Source organism: Esox lucius, chromosome 20 (genome assembly GCF_011004845.1).
Source record: "Esox lucius isolate fEsoLuc1 chromosome 20, fEsoLuc1.pri, whole genome shotgun sequence".
In the NCBI taxonomy this organism is placed as follows: domain Eukaryota; kingdom Metazoa; phylum Chordata; class Actinopteri; order Esociformes; family Esocidae; genus Esox; species Esox lucius.
The window spans coordinates 40733905-40747760 of NC_047588.1; the positions used below are offsets into that span (position 1 = coordinate 40733905).

The following is a 13856-nucleotide window of genomic DNA, read 5'->3' on the forward strand; positions in this document are numbered from 1 at the left end:
GCAGTCTGGAATTTGATACTGAATTTGATATTCATGGTCTATACAATTATATTAGACGAGGGAAAACCCATTCCCAACTTATGAATTTATTCCATACTGCCCATACTGCTAGCTCACTTGTGTGAGACTAAAAACTCAAAATAGGATGGGTCAGTTTAATGATCCCACTACCTTGACTGGTCCATACTTGACAGCATTTATGGAGACCTTATTAATGGCCGCTGTGAAAAGTCTTAAAACATTTCCAAAAATGAACTCATTTGACAAGAGACGTGGTGTTTATTGAAAATGCCAACACAACATGACTAGATGTAGTAGATAGACTGCAGTTTGGAAAGAGTTGTCTTCATGTTGCGTGTGGGCCTCCAACCGTCAGTATTCGAATGTAGGGTGGCAGAGAATAATGTTTAATATTCCTCGCCCTCCTCATCCTCTTCTCCCACGCTGTCGGTGCCCACCTCTTCATAATCCTTCTCCAGGGCTGCCATGTCTTCTCTGGCCTCAGAGAACTCTCCCTCCTCCATACCCTCACCAACATACCAGTGCACAAAGGCCCTCTTGGCGTACATCAGATCAAACTTGTGGTCCAGACGTGCCCAGGCCTCAGCGATAGCTGTGGTGTTGCTCAGCATGCACACAGCCCTCTGGACCTTAGCCAGGTCTCCACCAGGAACCACAGTCGGAGGCTGGTAGTTGATTCCCACCTTGAACCCAGTGGGACACCAGTCCACAAACTGGATGGAACGTTTGGTCTTGATAGCAGCAATGGCAGAGTTGACATCTTTGGGAACAACATCACCACGGTACAGGAGACAACAGGCCATGTATTTGCCGTGACGAGGGTCACACTTCACCATCTGATTGGCTGGCTCGAAGCAGGCGTTTGTGATGTCAGCAACTGACAGCTGCTCGTGATAGGCCTTCTCAGCAGAGATGACTGGGGCATAGGTGGCCAGAGGGAAGTGGATACGAGGGTAGGGCACCAAGTTGGTCTGGAACTCTGTCAGATCCACATTCAGGGCTCCATCGAAACGCAGGGAGGCTGTGATGGAGGAGACAATCTGTCCAATCAGACGATTGAGGTTGGTGTATGAGGGACGCTCAATGTCCAGGTTCCTGCGACAGATGTCATAGATGGCCTCGTTGTCAACCATGAAGGCACAGTCAGAGTGCTCCAAGGTGGTGTGGGTGGTCAGGATGGAGTTGTACGGCTCCACCACAGCTGTGGACACCTGGGGAGCTGGGTAAACGGCAAACTCTAGCTTGGACTTCTTTCCATAGTCGACTGACAGGCGTTCCATCAGCAGGGAGGTGAAGCCAGATCCAGTGCCTCCTCCGAAGCTGTGGAAGATCAGGAATCCCTGGAGCCCAGTGCACTGGTCAGCCTGAACGGACCAAATGGTACAAGAACATTGTTAGAAGTGATGTTACCTTAGGAACAGAGCCAAATGGTTGTCTTTTCATTTACTTGTACTTATCTATATATTTTTTCAGACATGAGGTACTTTCTAGATTGAGAGTGAAATGAGAAAAAGAGAAAGATCGCTCACCAGTTTGCGTGTCCTGTCCAGCACAATATCAATGATCTCCTTGCCGATGGTGTAGTGACCACGGGCATAGTTGTTGGCAGCGTCCTCTTTACCGGTGATCAGCTGCTCGGGATGGAACAGCTGGCGATAGGTACCTGTCCTGACCTCATCTGGACAAAGATTCAGAATGTCAGCAAATTAGCGGTTTATTGTTAGAGAACATCAAAGTATCCTAGCATATTCTATGGAAGTCCTAATAAATGTAAGTTCAGAATTTTAATATTCTGAAACATGATCTAGTAGATTAAATTGTTAGCAGGCACTAAGAAGCATTTTACCGATGACAGTGGGCTCCAGATCCACGAAGATGGCACGTGGGACATGCTTTCCGGCTCCAGTCTCACTGAAGAACGTGTTGAAGGAATCATCTCCACCACCACGAGTCTTGTCACTGGGCATCTGTCCGTCCGGCTGGATCCCGTGCTCCAGGCAGTACAGCTCCCAGCAGGCATTGCCCATCTGGACTCCGGCTTGGCCGACATGCATTGAAATACACTCACGCTGAAATAGAGATGTTAAACAATGTCAACAAAAAGGAAATGTCAACATAAGGTCCTACGTAAATGCTTGGGTTTTAAGCTGCATTGAAGAATATGTAACCGAAATATAACTTATACAATATAAAATATACAACCACCGTTAGTAGGCCATTTTTTATTTTAATCTCTCTGTATCTAGTATCTGTAATAAGATGTTCCCATTCAAAGATCTTAGTAAATATGTCCAAGCGTGTAGCAAAGTGATTTTGAAGCAAAGTCGATTGCTAATTCACACACGTGCCTGTTTGATTGACAGAAAGCCAACTGGTGAAACCAAAACCCGACATTCAACATGGCGTTAGAGGAAATTATATGGATGCTACATGGATCCACACATTTAATTCATAAGGGTCCCCTTTACTAATTCGTGGCTATGCAATTAAAGTGCAATTATTCAGGAGCGGGTGGGTGGTGGGGGTAGATCAAGACAGTGATGGATGGAGACATCTAATGCTCCGCCTGGTAGACATTTTAACTACATTTATCTACCTATATTATAAACATTATGAATTGGTTTATTTGTTTAATAAAACAGTTTCTGTACGCCTATGAATGACCTTGTGATCACATTAAAGTACGCTTACAAAGTACGTCACATGTGCGAGGTGGTGACTGAAATGAAGGTGTAGAGGGGGCGTAGGATGGGGAATGTCATAAAATAAATCATAAGTATGTTTATTTTTTCTAACATATTAATTGATTCACACATTCCTGCTGTTAATTCATAAAGGAATAAGTAATGTCTAATTTGAATGAGCCGAACTCCCACGTACAAACACAGCTTTACTCTGGTGAGCCCCTCCCTGCCCCCCCCCCCCCCTCCCTTTGTTCATCTCTTCTCTCGCTCCCTATCTCTGGTTTTGCCTCATGGTGATTCCAGTGTAACAGCTGGAGATAACGGAAAGTTCATGCTCATAAGAACATGTCACTGTTCAAAAACCATATCAATGTAGTTGGGTTTTTCAATGTAGTCGGGTTCTTGCGTTTAATTGCCCAAAGTTCTGTTACAGAGGCAATTTCCTTAGCATGTGACGTCGGAGTTGAGGGGCTGTGAGGTGATAGGGAGGGGCTGGAATAATTAAGTATTCAGTTAGTCTTTGGTAGAAAATGGCTGCCATTTCCAACCGCTCCTCCCTGTTCTATTTTGTGCTCGATCATCCCACCCCCCACTTTGAAGAGCAGAAATACAATAGAAACCAGTACATGTATTTCACACAAATTCTAAAGAAAACAGCAATTTGGGTTTTTGTCTTAGAGCAATTCAGGTTTTATATCCAGAGTTGTGTCCAGTCTAGCAATAAGGTCAACGTATTCTAAGTGTACACATTACAACGTTAAATACAGATTTCCTACCATATTTGACGCATAATTATAGATTACTTTGTCAAAAATGTTTCATCACATGAGCTTTCTGTAAATGAATTACCATCTCATCACACACATGCTTTTCCCTCCAAAAAGGATGATCCCTTCTAAGCTCTCATCAATCTTATCTAATCCTAACATTTTAACATAATGTAACAGAAAAAAAATGAAATAACATGTATATAAATGTATGTATTTATAGATATATATTAAATCAGTAGTCACCACTCACCATTTTGTCTGGTTTTCTTTTCCTTCACAGGCTGACGTTGAGGATTCAGAAGAGAAGGCAGAACTGCAGGAGGAAGGAAGGAGTGGGGTTTATATACGCAGGAAAGCAGACAGCCTGGCAGGAAGCTAGAGCGGAGGCTGGTTATTGGTGGCAGACACTGTCGCTGGGAAATGAAAAGGGAAGTCCCTCCTCCTGCAGGCATTGAGTGGCTGATTTGTACTACGCAGAGAATAATTCTGGGCAGGGGCGGACTGGGACCAGATACCAGCCTAGGGATTTCTTACATGCTTGCCTATTTATATACCTTAAGACCCCACTACTGGCTTGTTCCTTTGCTTAAGGCCCCCACAGAAGCCCATTTACCCTTTGAGTTCCCCATTGTCTGCCAAATAATACAACATTGTCCACAAAATACGACCTAGATATTGACCAGTCCATCTGGTATTTTTCAGAAATGCCATCTGGCCAGTCCACTGCTGATAATTGTTATTGACCTGTGAGATATAGCCAGCTTGCTAGCATTGAACAATGATGTGTTCAACTGTGCAATAGCATTGAGCTTACTAGAGTGAATTAGTTTCACAAAAAGCATACAAAGATGCGGTGAAAAGGCATTTGCATGTAACACAGTGCATCTCTCTGGTTTTTGTTTCACACCACTAAAATGCTTTCTTGAAATCTGACACTGTGAGACTCCGACAACGGTTTTCAGTGAGGGCTCTTCATTGGGCGTGGTCCTAAAGGCTTTTGACGCAGCTTGCCTTTCAGTGTTACTGAATACAATCCACGTTACCAAAAGGCTGGACCTCACTCCAATGCTCCCTGGCATGTTCCTGCACTGTCTTCACCTCAGCACACATTTCCAAATCCATTTCATGAAAGCATAGGTGCAAGGCTGGTTACCTCTGCTGTTGGACTGACTGCAATGCTGCTTTCTATTTGAAGAAAAGACTCACAAAGAAAATCACAATTTCTTTATTTGCCATTTCTTTATTTTCCAATGCACGTCAAACTGACAGCTTCAATGTAGTAGCATATATCTATTTAAACTGGAAAGATGCTGTTGATTTCCTCATTCCTCAATGATAAACGTACTGTTACCGAGTAGAAACCTTCAATTGTTAACAGTTCAGTTATAGTTTGAATTATTACATGAATAATTTCACAGGTGACCGTTGACCCATTGCTCTAACATTGCCACATTTGTGTTAGTAAAGTGAGTGAAACGGGCCACTTATTCTCACCGGTCTATCTCTCCTCACAGACAGCTGAATTGCATAGACAGGCTTTAATAGGAGTCCTTTCATTACATGAATTCCACTGGAGATATGCGGGGGAGGGGCATTGGTTTAGTAGAGGAGACATGTGTGTGTGGGAGGACAGGGCTGATATGTGGGGGAGGGGAGGTGGTTTAGTAGAGGAGACATGTGTGTGTGGGAGGACAGGGCTGATGTGTGGGGGAGGGGAGGTGGTTGGGGGAAGGTAGAGGATGGGCGATACAATATAAAAGGTCTTGCGGTTGGGTTTAAACTAAGGCCTCTCACAGGATTCATGGATAATCAGCTTAAAAAGCATGATGCTGAAGCATCTTTCATTACCACGTCCGCTATTCAGATGGATAACATATATACACTCACCTAAAGGATTATTAGGAACACCATACTAATACTGTGTTTGACCCCCTTTCGCCTTCAGAACTGCCTTAATTCTACGTGGCATTGATTCAACAAGGTGCTGAAAGCATTCTTTAGAAATGTTGGCCCATATTGATAGGATAGCATCTTGCAGTTGATGGAGATTTGTGGGATGCACATCCAGGGCACGAAGCTCCCGTTCCACCACATCCCAAAGATGCTCTATTGGGTTGAGATCTGGTGACTGTGGGGGCCATTTCAGTACAGTGAACTCATTGTCATGTTCAAGAAACCAATTTGAACTGATTCAAGCTTTGTGACATGGTGCATTATCCTGCTGGAAGTAGCCATCAGAGCATGGGTACATGGTGGTCATAAAGGGATGGACATGGTCAGAAACAATGCTCAGGTAGGCCATGGCATTTAAACGATGCCCAATTGGCACTAAGGGGCCTAAAGTGTGCCAAGAAAACATCCCCCACACCATTACACCACCACCACCAGCCTGCACAGTGGTAACAAGGCATGATGGATCCATGTTCTCATTCTGTTTACGCCAAATTCTGACTCTACCATCTGAATGTCTCAACAGAAATCGAGACTCATCAGACTCCCAGTCTTCAACTGTCCAATTTTGGTGAGCTCGTGCAAATTGTAGCCTCTTTTTCCTATTTGTAGTGGAGATGAGTGGTACCCGGTGGGGTCTTCTGCTGTTGTAGCCCATCCGCCTCAAGGTTGTGCGTGTTGTGGCTTCACAAATGCTTTGCTGCATACCTCGGTTGTAAAGAGTGGTTATTTCAGTCAAAGTTGCTCTTCTATCAGCTTGAGCCCATTTCCTCTGACCTCTAGCATCAACAAGGCATTTTCGCCCACAGGACTGCTGCATACTGGATGTTTTTCCCTTTTCACACCATTCTTTGTAAACCCTAGAAATGGTTGTGCATGAAAATCCCAGAAACTGAGCAGATTGTGAAATACTCAGACCGGCCCGTCTGGCACCAACAACCATGCCACGCTCAAAATTGCTTAAATCACCTTTCTTTCCCATTCTGACATTCAGTTTGGAGTCCAGGAGATTGTCTTGACCAGGACCACACCCCTAAATGCATTGAAGCAACTGCCATGTGATTGGTTGATTTGATAATTGCATTAATGAGAAAATGAACAGGTGTTCCTAATAATCCTTTAGGTGAGTGTAAATACGAATGGAGAAACACAACGATTCATTGTTACGTTTTAGGCAAAAGGAAGCATGTCAGAATGCTGAATTAAAGACATTTGCAAATAGATTTTTAGCTCTCATTATGTCAATCCTTCTTTGTAGCTCAACTAGGTCACAAGATAACAGTGGTATATTTCAGTACTCTTCTTCATCTTCTCCCACGCTGTCGGTGCCCACCTCTTCATAATCCTTCTCCAGGGCTGCCATGTCTTCTCTGGCCTCAGAGAACTCTCCCTCCTCCATGCCCTCACCAACATACCAGTGCACAAAGGCCCTCTTGGCGTACATCAGGTCAAACTTGTGGTCTAGACGTGCCCAGGCCTCAGCGATAGCCGTGGTGTTGCTCAGCATGCACACAGCCCTCTGGACCTTAGCCAGGTCTCCACCAGGAACTGCTGTAGGAGGCTGGTAGTTGATTCCCACCTTGAACCCAGTGGGACACCAGTCCACAAACTGGATGGAACGTTTGGTCTTGATAGCAGCAATGGCAGAGTTGACATCTTTGGGAACAACATCACCACGGTACAGGAGACAACAGGCCATGTATTTACCGTGACGAAGGTCACACTTCACCATCTGATTGGCTGGCTCGAAGCAGGCGTTTGTGATGTCAGCGACTGACAGCTGCTCGTGATAGGCCTTCTCAGCAGAGATGACTGGGGCATAGGTGGCCAGAGGGAAGTGGATACGAGGGTAGGGCACCAAGTTGGTCTGGAACTCTGTCAGATCCACATTCAGGGCTCCATCGAATCGCAGGGAGGCAGTGATGGAGGAGACAATCTGTCCAATCAGACGATTGAGGTTGGTGTATGAGGGACGCTCAATGTCCAGGTTCCTGCGACAGATGTCATAGATGGCCTCGTTGTCAACCATGAAGGCACAGTCAGAGTGCTCCAAGGTGGTGTGGGTGGTCAGGATGGAGTTGTACGGCTCCACCACAGCTGTGGACACCTGGGGAGCTGGGTAAACGGCAAACTCTAGCTTGGACTTCTTTCCATAGTCGACTGACAGGCGTTCCATTAGCAGGGAGGTGAAGCCAGATCCGGTGCCTCCTCCGAAGCTGTGGAAGATCAGGAATCCCTGGAGCCCAGTGCACTGGTCAGCCTGAAATGGAACAATAACATCATTAGATGTAATGCTATTGTAGTAAATGTGCCCAACTAGCATGTCTGCTAGCTTAAAATCTTCCCAAGGCAGATTTTGGAGGTGAGCTGGTAAAATTGACAGTGGCCAGAAATCCTTAAATCCTTAAATATTAAATCCTTAAATAAATCCTTAAAAAATTTTTTCGGACAGTTAGGTCAGAAAATATTTGGACGCTAATACAAGTTTTGTTATTTTGGCTTTTTACCTAAATATATTCAAGTTACAGTACATCAAGTAAGCAGGTACAAGGTCTGGAGTTGATTCAAATTGTGGCCTTTGCATTTGGAAGCTGTTGCTGTGAACCCACAACATGTGGTCAAAGGAGTTCTCAATGGAAGTGAAACAGGCCATCCTTAGGCTGCAGAAAAATCCATCAGAGAGATAGCAAGAACATTAGGAATGGCCAAATCAACAGTTTGGAACATTCTGAAAAAGAAAGAATGCACTGGTGAGCTTTGCAACACGAAAAGGCCTGGACCTCCACGGAAGACAACAGTGGTGGATAATCGTAGGATCCTTTCCATGGTTAAAAAAATCCTTCACAAGATTCAGCAAAGTGAAGAACACTCTCCAGGAGGTAGGTTTATCATTATCCAAGTCTACCATAAAGAGAAGACTTCACGAGAGCAAATACAAAGGGTTCACCAGGGTGCAACCATTCATAAGCCTGAAGAGTAGAAAGGCCAGATTAGACTTTGCCAAAAAAACATCTTAAAAAGCCAGCCCAGGTCTGGAACAGCATTCTTTGGACAGATGAAATTAAGCTCAACCTGTACCGGAATGATGGGAAGAAAAATGTATGGACAAGGCTTGGAACGGCTCAATATCTGAAGCATACCTCATCATGCGTAAAACATTATGGAGGCAGTGTGATGGCATGGGCATGCATGGCTTCCAATGGCACTGGGTCACTAGTGTTAACTAATGTGACAAAAGACAGAAGGAGCTGGATTAATTCAGAAGTGTATAGGGATATATTGTCTTCTCAGATTAAGCCAAATTCTGCTAAATTGATTGGATGGCGCTTCAATTTGCAGATGGAAATTTACTCAAAACATACTATAAAAGCAACCCAGGATTTTTTTAAGGCAAAAAAATATTCTGCAATGGCCGAGTCAATCACCTGATCTCGATCCAATCGAGCATGCATTTCACAGATGAGAGCAGGTTCAATCTGAGAACATGTGACTGACGTGAAAGAGTCTGGAGATGCAGTGGTGAATATTATGCTGCATCATCTAGCATGACTGGTTTTGCGGTGGATCAGTGATGGTCTGGGAAGGCATATACTTGGAGGCATATACTTGCCCACAAGTTCACCAGACCTGAATCCAGTTGAGTTCAATTGTTCACTTAGATTTTCGGTGTGAGTTTGAATCCAGCCCTCAGTTGGTTAGTGATTTTGGCTTTTATTATGTAATTTTGTTCTCAACGAATTAAACAATGTACATTAAAGATTTTGATCTTCAATATATTTTGTTCATCAAGACCCGATGTGTGATTTAATTGTTCCCTTAATTATTTTGAGCAGTGTAGATGGTTTGATTGGTGAAGACTTTGAGCTTCTTTCAGTCGGCTCTGAGAGGAATGCCTGTTACATTGTGGTCTGGATTTTTCTTTAGTTGTAGATTATCTGTTGTAACTCTAAGAGTCATCAACAATGTTTCTTCTGATTTTGACGTTACCGTTCCTGTATGATAACGCCAAACCAAGTTTCTTCATGTCTGTCTGGACCAGCCTTCCTCTCTGCCTTTATTTAACAGATTCAGGTTCATACAGTATAGAAAAATACTAAATGAAAACCAAAATAATAAATACATGGAAAATAAAATAGGAAAAACAGGAAACAATTCTAAACAAACCCTCTTTTCATTTGTAGATTTGTAATGTCCAATTAAAAATAGAAGCCTGGCATGTTTTCCTTCATAGTCCCGTTTATATTTTGATATTTGAAGTAGTTATTCTGTGGGTCGTAACTTTTCCTCTGCAGATCAAAAGAAGCAAAGGTCCCTCCTAGTTATAGATTACATATGGCATGGATTTCCACTTTTCTTTAGTGATCAAAAGCATTATCTAGATGTGGAAGAGGCAAATTTGGGGCTCCTTTCTATTCGGAGCAGGAATTACATTGGTATAAGTTAAAAGTTCACTTTGCTTCCAAATACAGATTGTGCATTATTTACACTTCAGAACTATGATTCTTAAAGAACTTCCCCAAATAATCTCACTTTACTTTCCCTGCTCATCTGTCTTTATTTTAACTGCAAAAATATGGTGAAGTGTAAATGTTAAATCTGTATAAATATACAAAAGTGTATATTTCAAATAACTATAAGTCAACAAAATGTTGCGGGTGTCCTTTCTCACAATACTGTATAATATGTATGTATTTTTAACTATCTCCTGAACTCAGTTAATATATTCAAACAGCAGAGGGAAACTCCTGGGGCTCCCACGTAAACGTTGACATTTCTGACATCTTCACTCTCCTCCTTGCCTTTAAAAGTGAAACACATGGAATCAGGCCTCCTTGTGGTTTTTCTTTTGCCAATCAGTTTTACAACATATTTTAGACAGAAATGTACTTGGTAAAATGATTCCCTGTAATATTTTTTTCAAATATCATGTAAACGCTTATCAGGAAACTTCTGAATGCAACCAGGAAATAGTTTGTATTTTGAAAACAATACCAGGTAGTAGGGGAAACTCTAGAGGCAAGTATCACATCAGATTACAACACTATTGTTCCACTTTTATAGCGAATACATGGACACTTTCTAAAATTATAATGCAAACACAAATAAAAATCCCAGGTTTAACCATAATCCTAACCCTAAACCTACACTCAGCTTTAAGAGGTGACAAACCTGCCTGAAATGTGGCTCACCAGTTTGCGCGTCCTGTCCAGCACCAGATCGATGATCTCCTTGCCGATGGTGTAGTGACCACGGGCATAGTTGTTGGCAGCATCCTCTTTACCGGTGATCAGCTGCTCGGGATGGAACAGCTGGCGATACATACCTGTACGAATTTCATCTGGAGACAAGGAATAACTTTTCAGAAATATTTAATGATTGATCATGCTTGAATGGTCTATGCTACAACAGTGATCTAAAGCTTATTTGAATAACTATGTTAGTACTCCCACTTCAACCATCACCCAGGAGTTGATTGCCATATTGCTGACAATCAATCAAATGTATTTCATGAAGCCCTTTAACATCGGCAGTTGTCACAAAGTGCCTAAACAAAAACCCAGCTTGAAACTCCCAAGAGCAAGCAACAACATGGTATTCATTCACAGTAGCAAGGAAAAAGTCCCTAGAAGGGTGGGAACCTAGAAAGAAACCGAGAAAGGAGAGGTGGCCAGTCCTCTTCGGGCTGTGTCATGTGAACATTATAATACTACATAACCTTTTGGGCCACATCAGTGTTTTTTGTAAGCAGGTGAATAAATGCATGTGGACTGTGTCCAGAGTCCTTAAACAGAATCCCATTTACAGTGCTAATGAACCAAAGACCTTCAGCTACTTACACAAACCCAACAGGTTGCTCTGTTTGTCAGTTTAATTCACAGTGTCTAGTCACTCACCAATCACAGTAGGTTCCAGGTCTATAAAAATTGCTCTCGGAACGTGTTTCCCTGCTCCAGTCTCACTGAAGAAGGTGTTGAAGGAATCATCTTCTTTTCCAGTGACTCTTTCGCCCTGTATCTGTCCGTCTGGCTGGATCCCGTGCTCCAGGCAGTACAGCTCCCAGCAGGCATTGCCCATCTGGGCTCCGGCTTGGCCGACATGCATTGAAATACACTCACGCTACATGATAAACAGAGAGATGAAATTACACATTTTGCCCCTCAGGGCCACCATTCATAAAATGGGTATCTACCTCTAGGATTTTAATTTAATAATAATGGTAAGACTTAGAAGAAGTACAGAGTCAGGAACGAAATAACATGTATTTTCATTTCAATATCCAATGTGAAGCAATGACCAACATTCAAATTCTGTGTATTCAAATCACGAACTTGCACATAAAAATTCAAACATAACTAGACGATGAGCAGAGAAAAAAATCATCAGATGTGTATTCAACTTTTTGAAAATTATAAATAACTAAATTCACACAATAATTTCCCATTCTAGCCAATCTCACCATTTTGAATAGTTTTTCCGTTGCGGTGTCCAGAGTTTGTTGCGAATTGTTTGTGTGCGTGAGAGAGGGAATTGAGTCAGCTTTATAGGAGGCAGGCAACAGCAGTATCTGTATCTGAAATGGTACACTATCCCCTACATAGTACACTACTTCCCATCAGAGCCCTATGGATTATACAACGAACTGAGTGCCAGGGATCATCTCTGGGTAAAGAGAAAGGGGCTGATGAAGACAACACAGATGAGAAACGCCCATGCACTCCTTAGAGGGATACTACTTTGTTATGGGCCGCGTCCCAAATGAGAAACGCCCATGCACTCCTTAGAGGGATACTACTTTGTTATGGGCCGCGTCCCAAATGAGAAACGCCCAATGCACTCCTTAGAGGGATACTACTTTGTTATGGCCCGCGTCCCAAATAAGGTATGCCCATGCACTCCTTAGAGGGATACTACTTTGTAATGGTATGCATCCCAAATAATGTTCTATTGCCTAGGAGTGCCCTACCTTTAACCAAGGCCCATAGAACCCAGGGTTTGAAATGCAGTGCACTATGAAATGAATAGGATTCAAGTTGGAACACACCGATGCTTTGAGTCTGAATTATACAGTGGAAGAATGAAGGCCACTGTTGAAGGAGTGACTGAGCTCTTCTGGCTTTTGTTTCATTTGACACTGTCAGCTATATAGGATCAAGGAGGTCACAGGAGACTATAGATGCTCTTTATATATTTTGTTTAGCATAATAAGCGAGAATTTTTCAAAATGTACAGTTTTTTTTAATAGCTTGTGGATCCAAAAACACATAACATTACTAACAGAATACACTGTATATTTAGGTTAATTTAATGTAATAATCTAGATATATGAGTTTAAAATAGTCCCACAACAACTATGGTTGGACATTTGAGAAACTGTCAACGATGATTCCTTAAAGAGAAAGTAACAAAATATACTAATATCCATGACCTGACAGGTGTTGTTTCCAGATGATTGAAAGGGGGAAACACAAAAGCCATGGGGATTGACTTACCACAACATACTTAGTTCTGCAGATGAGAGCCCAAAAGGGTGAAGCAGCAATAACTGCCTATCTCATTTTACATCCTAGAAATTATGGGGCACAAAACAGTACAAAGACATTATTGTCTTTGTACTATTCATCACCAAAAGATCTGCTTTCAAGGACTTCAAAAACAAACAACTAAGACAGTTTTACTAACCCACAATAAGGACAAGGCAGTGATATGTGGCATATGTAATAATGTTATCTGATAATATCTTACAACAGCAGTCCTTTACAGAAACCCCCATAGGATCTATTCTATTGTGGATTTAATATCTGATTTAGCAGACACTTTTTAGTTGAAGCAACTTACCTACCACACACATTTTACACACGGGCGTTCCCGGGACTCAAACCCTGCAAGATCTAAGCTGAACCCACGGAGCTCTAAAGAACCTACATAACTGTAATGAGATACTTCAGCAAATTCGATATGAGTGACTCATTTCACAGTGAGTTGTCCTTGTTTGCCCCTCACTGTACCATTGGAGGTCTACTGTATCTCTCACAAGAGCTGTTTCACATTTCGTTGATTGCTGCCAGCCAAACGAAATCCACTGGCACGCATTTAATCTTGAGCACTATGAAGGAAATGTAGCAAACCCAGAAAGCCTAGTTTTTTCAAATATTGTAGCGAGCCAAATGGGTGTTTAGTTATTACTTTGAGTGAGAGTTCATTAAGAGCAAATACATCCATCTGAACCCAGCTCATTTTCTATGTTTTATTCTTGCAGAAATTGTTGGTGCATTTTAAAATGTGAAAACATTTAAGCAGGAAAATCCTGTTGAAGCACATGTTTATTGGCCAAGATCGCAACAGCATCCAATACCATATCACAAGATTAAAAATAATCATAATTAAATAAAACTGGCTGTGTTCAGAACAAACTCATGTTAAATAGAAGTCA

The 13856-nt window shown here is 42.4% G+C and overlaps 2 protein-coding genes across 2 annotated transcripts; both read right to left on the bottom strand.

Moving 5' to 3' along the window:
* Positions 1-263: 263 nt before the first annotated feature.
* On the bottom strand, positions 264-3790 carry LOC105030354 (tubulin alpha chain). Its single transcript, NM_001304150.1, is given in 4 exon segments — positions 264-1385; positions 1551-1699; positions 1868-2090; positions 3726-3790. Coding segments are annotated over 4 exon segments (1353 nt in total). The 5' UTR covers positions 3729-3790; the 3' UTR covers positions 264-407.
* Positions 3791-6701: 2911 nt separating this feature from the next.
* LOC105030355 (tubulin alpha chain-like) lies at positions 6702-11900 on the bottom strand. Its single transcript, XM_029115895.2, has 4 exons — positions 11883-11900; positions 11320-11542; positions 10615-10763; positions 6702-7685 (listed from the first exon to the last, which is right to left on the bottom strand). The coding sequence occupies exons 1-4, from the start codon at positions 11883-11885 to the stop codon at positions 6717-6719; spliced, it is 1344 nt and encodes a 447-aa protein (XP_028971728.2). The 5' UTR covers positions 11886-11900; the 3' UTR covers positions 6702-6716.
* Between the last annotated feature and the right edge of the window lie 1956 nt (positions 11901-13856).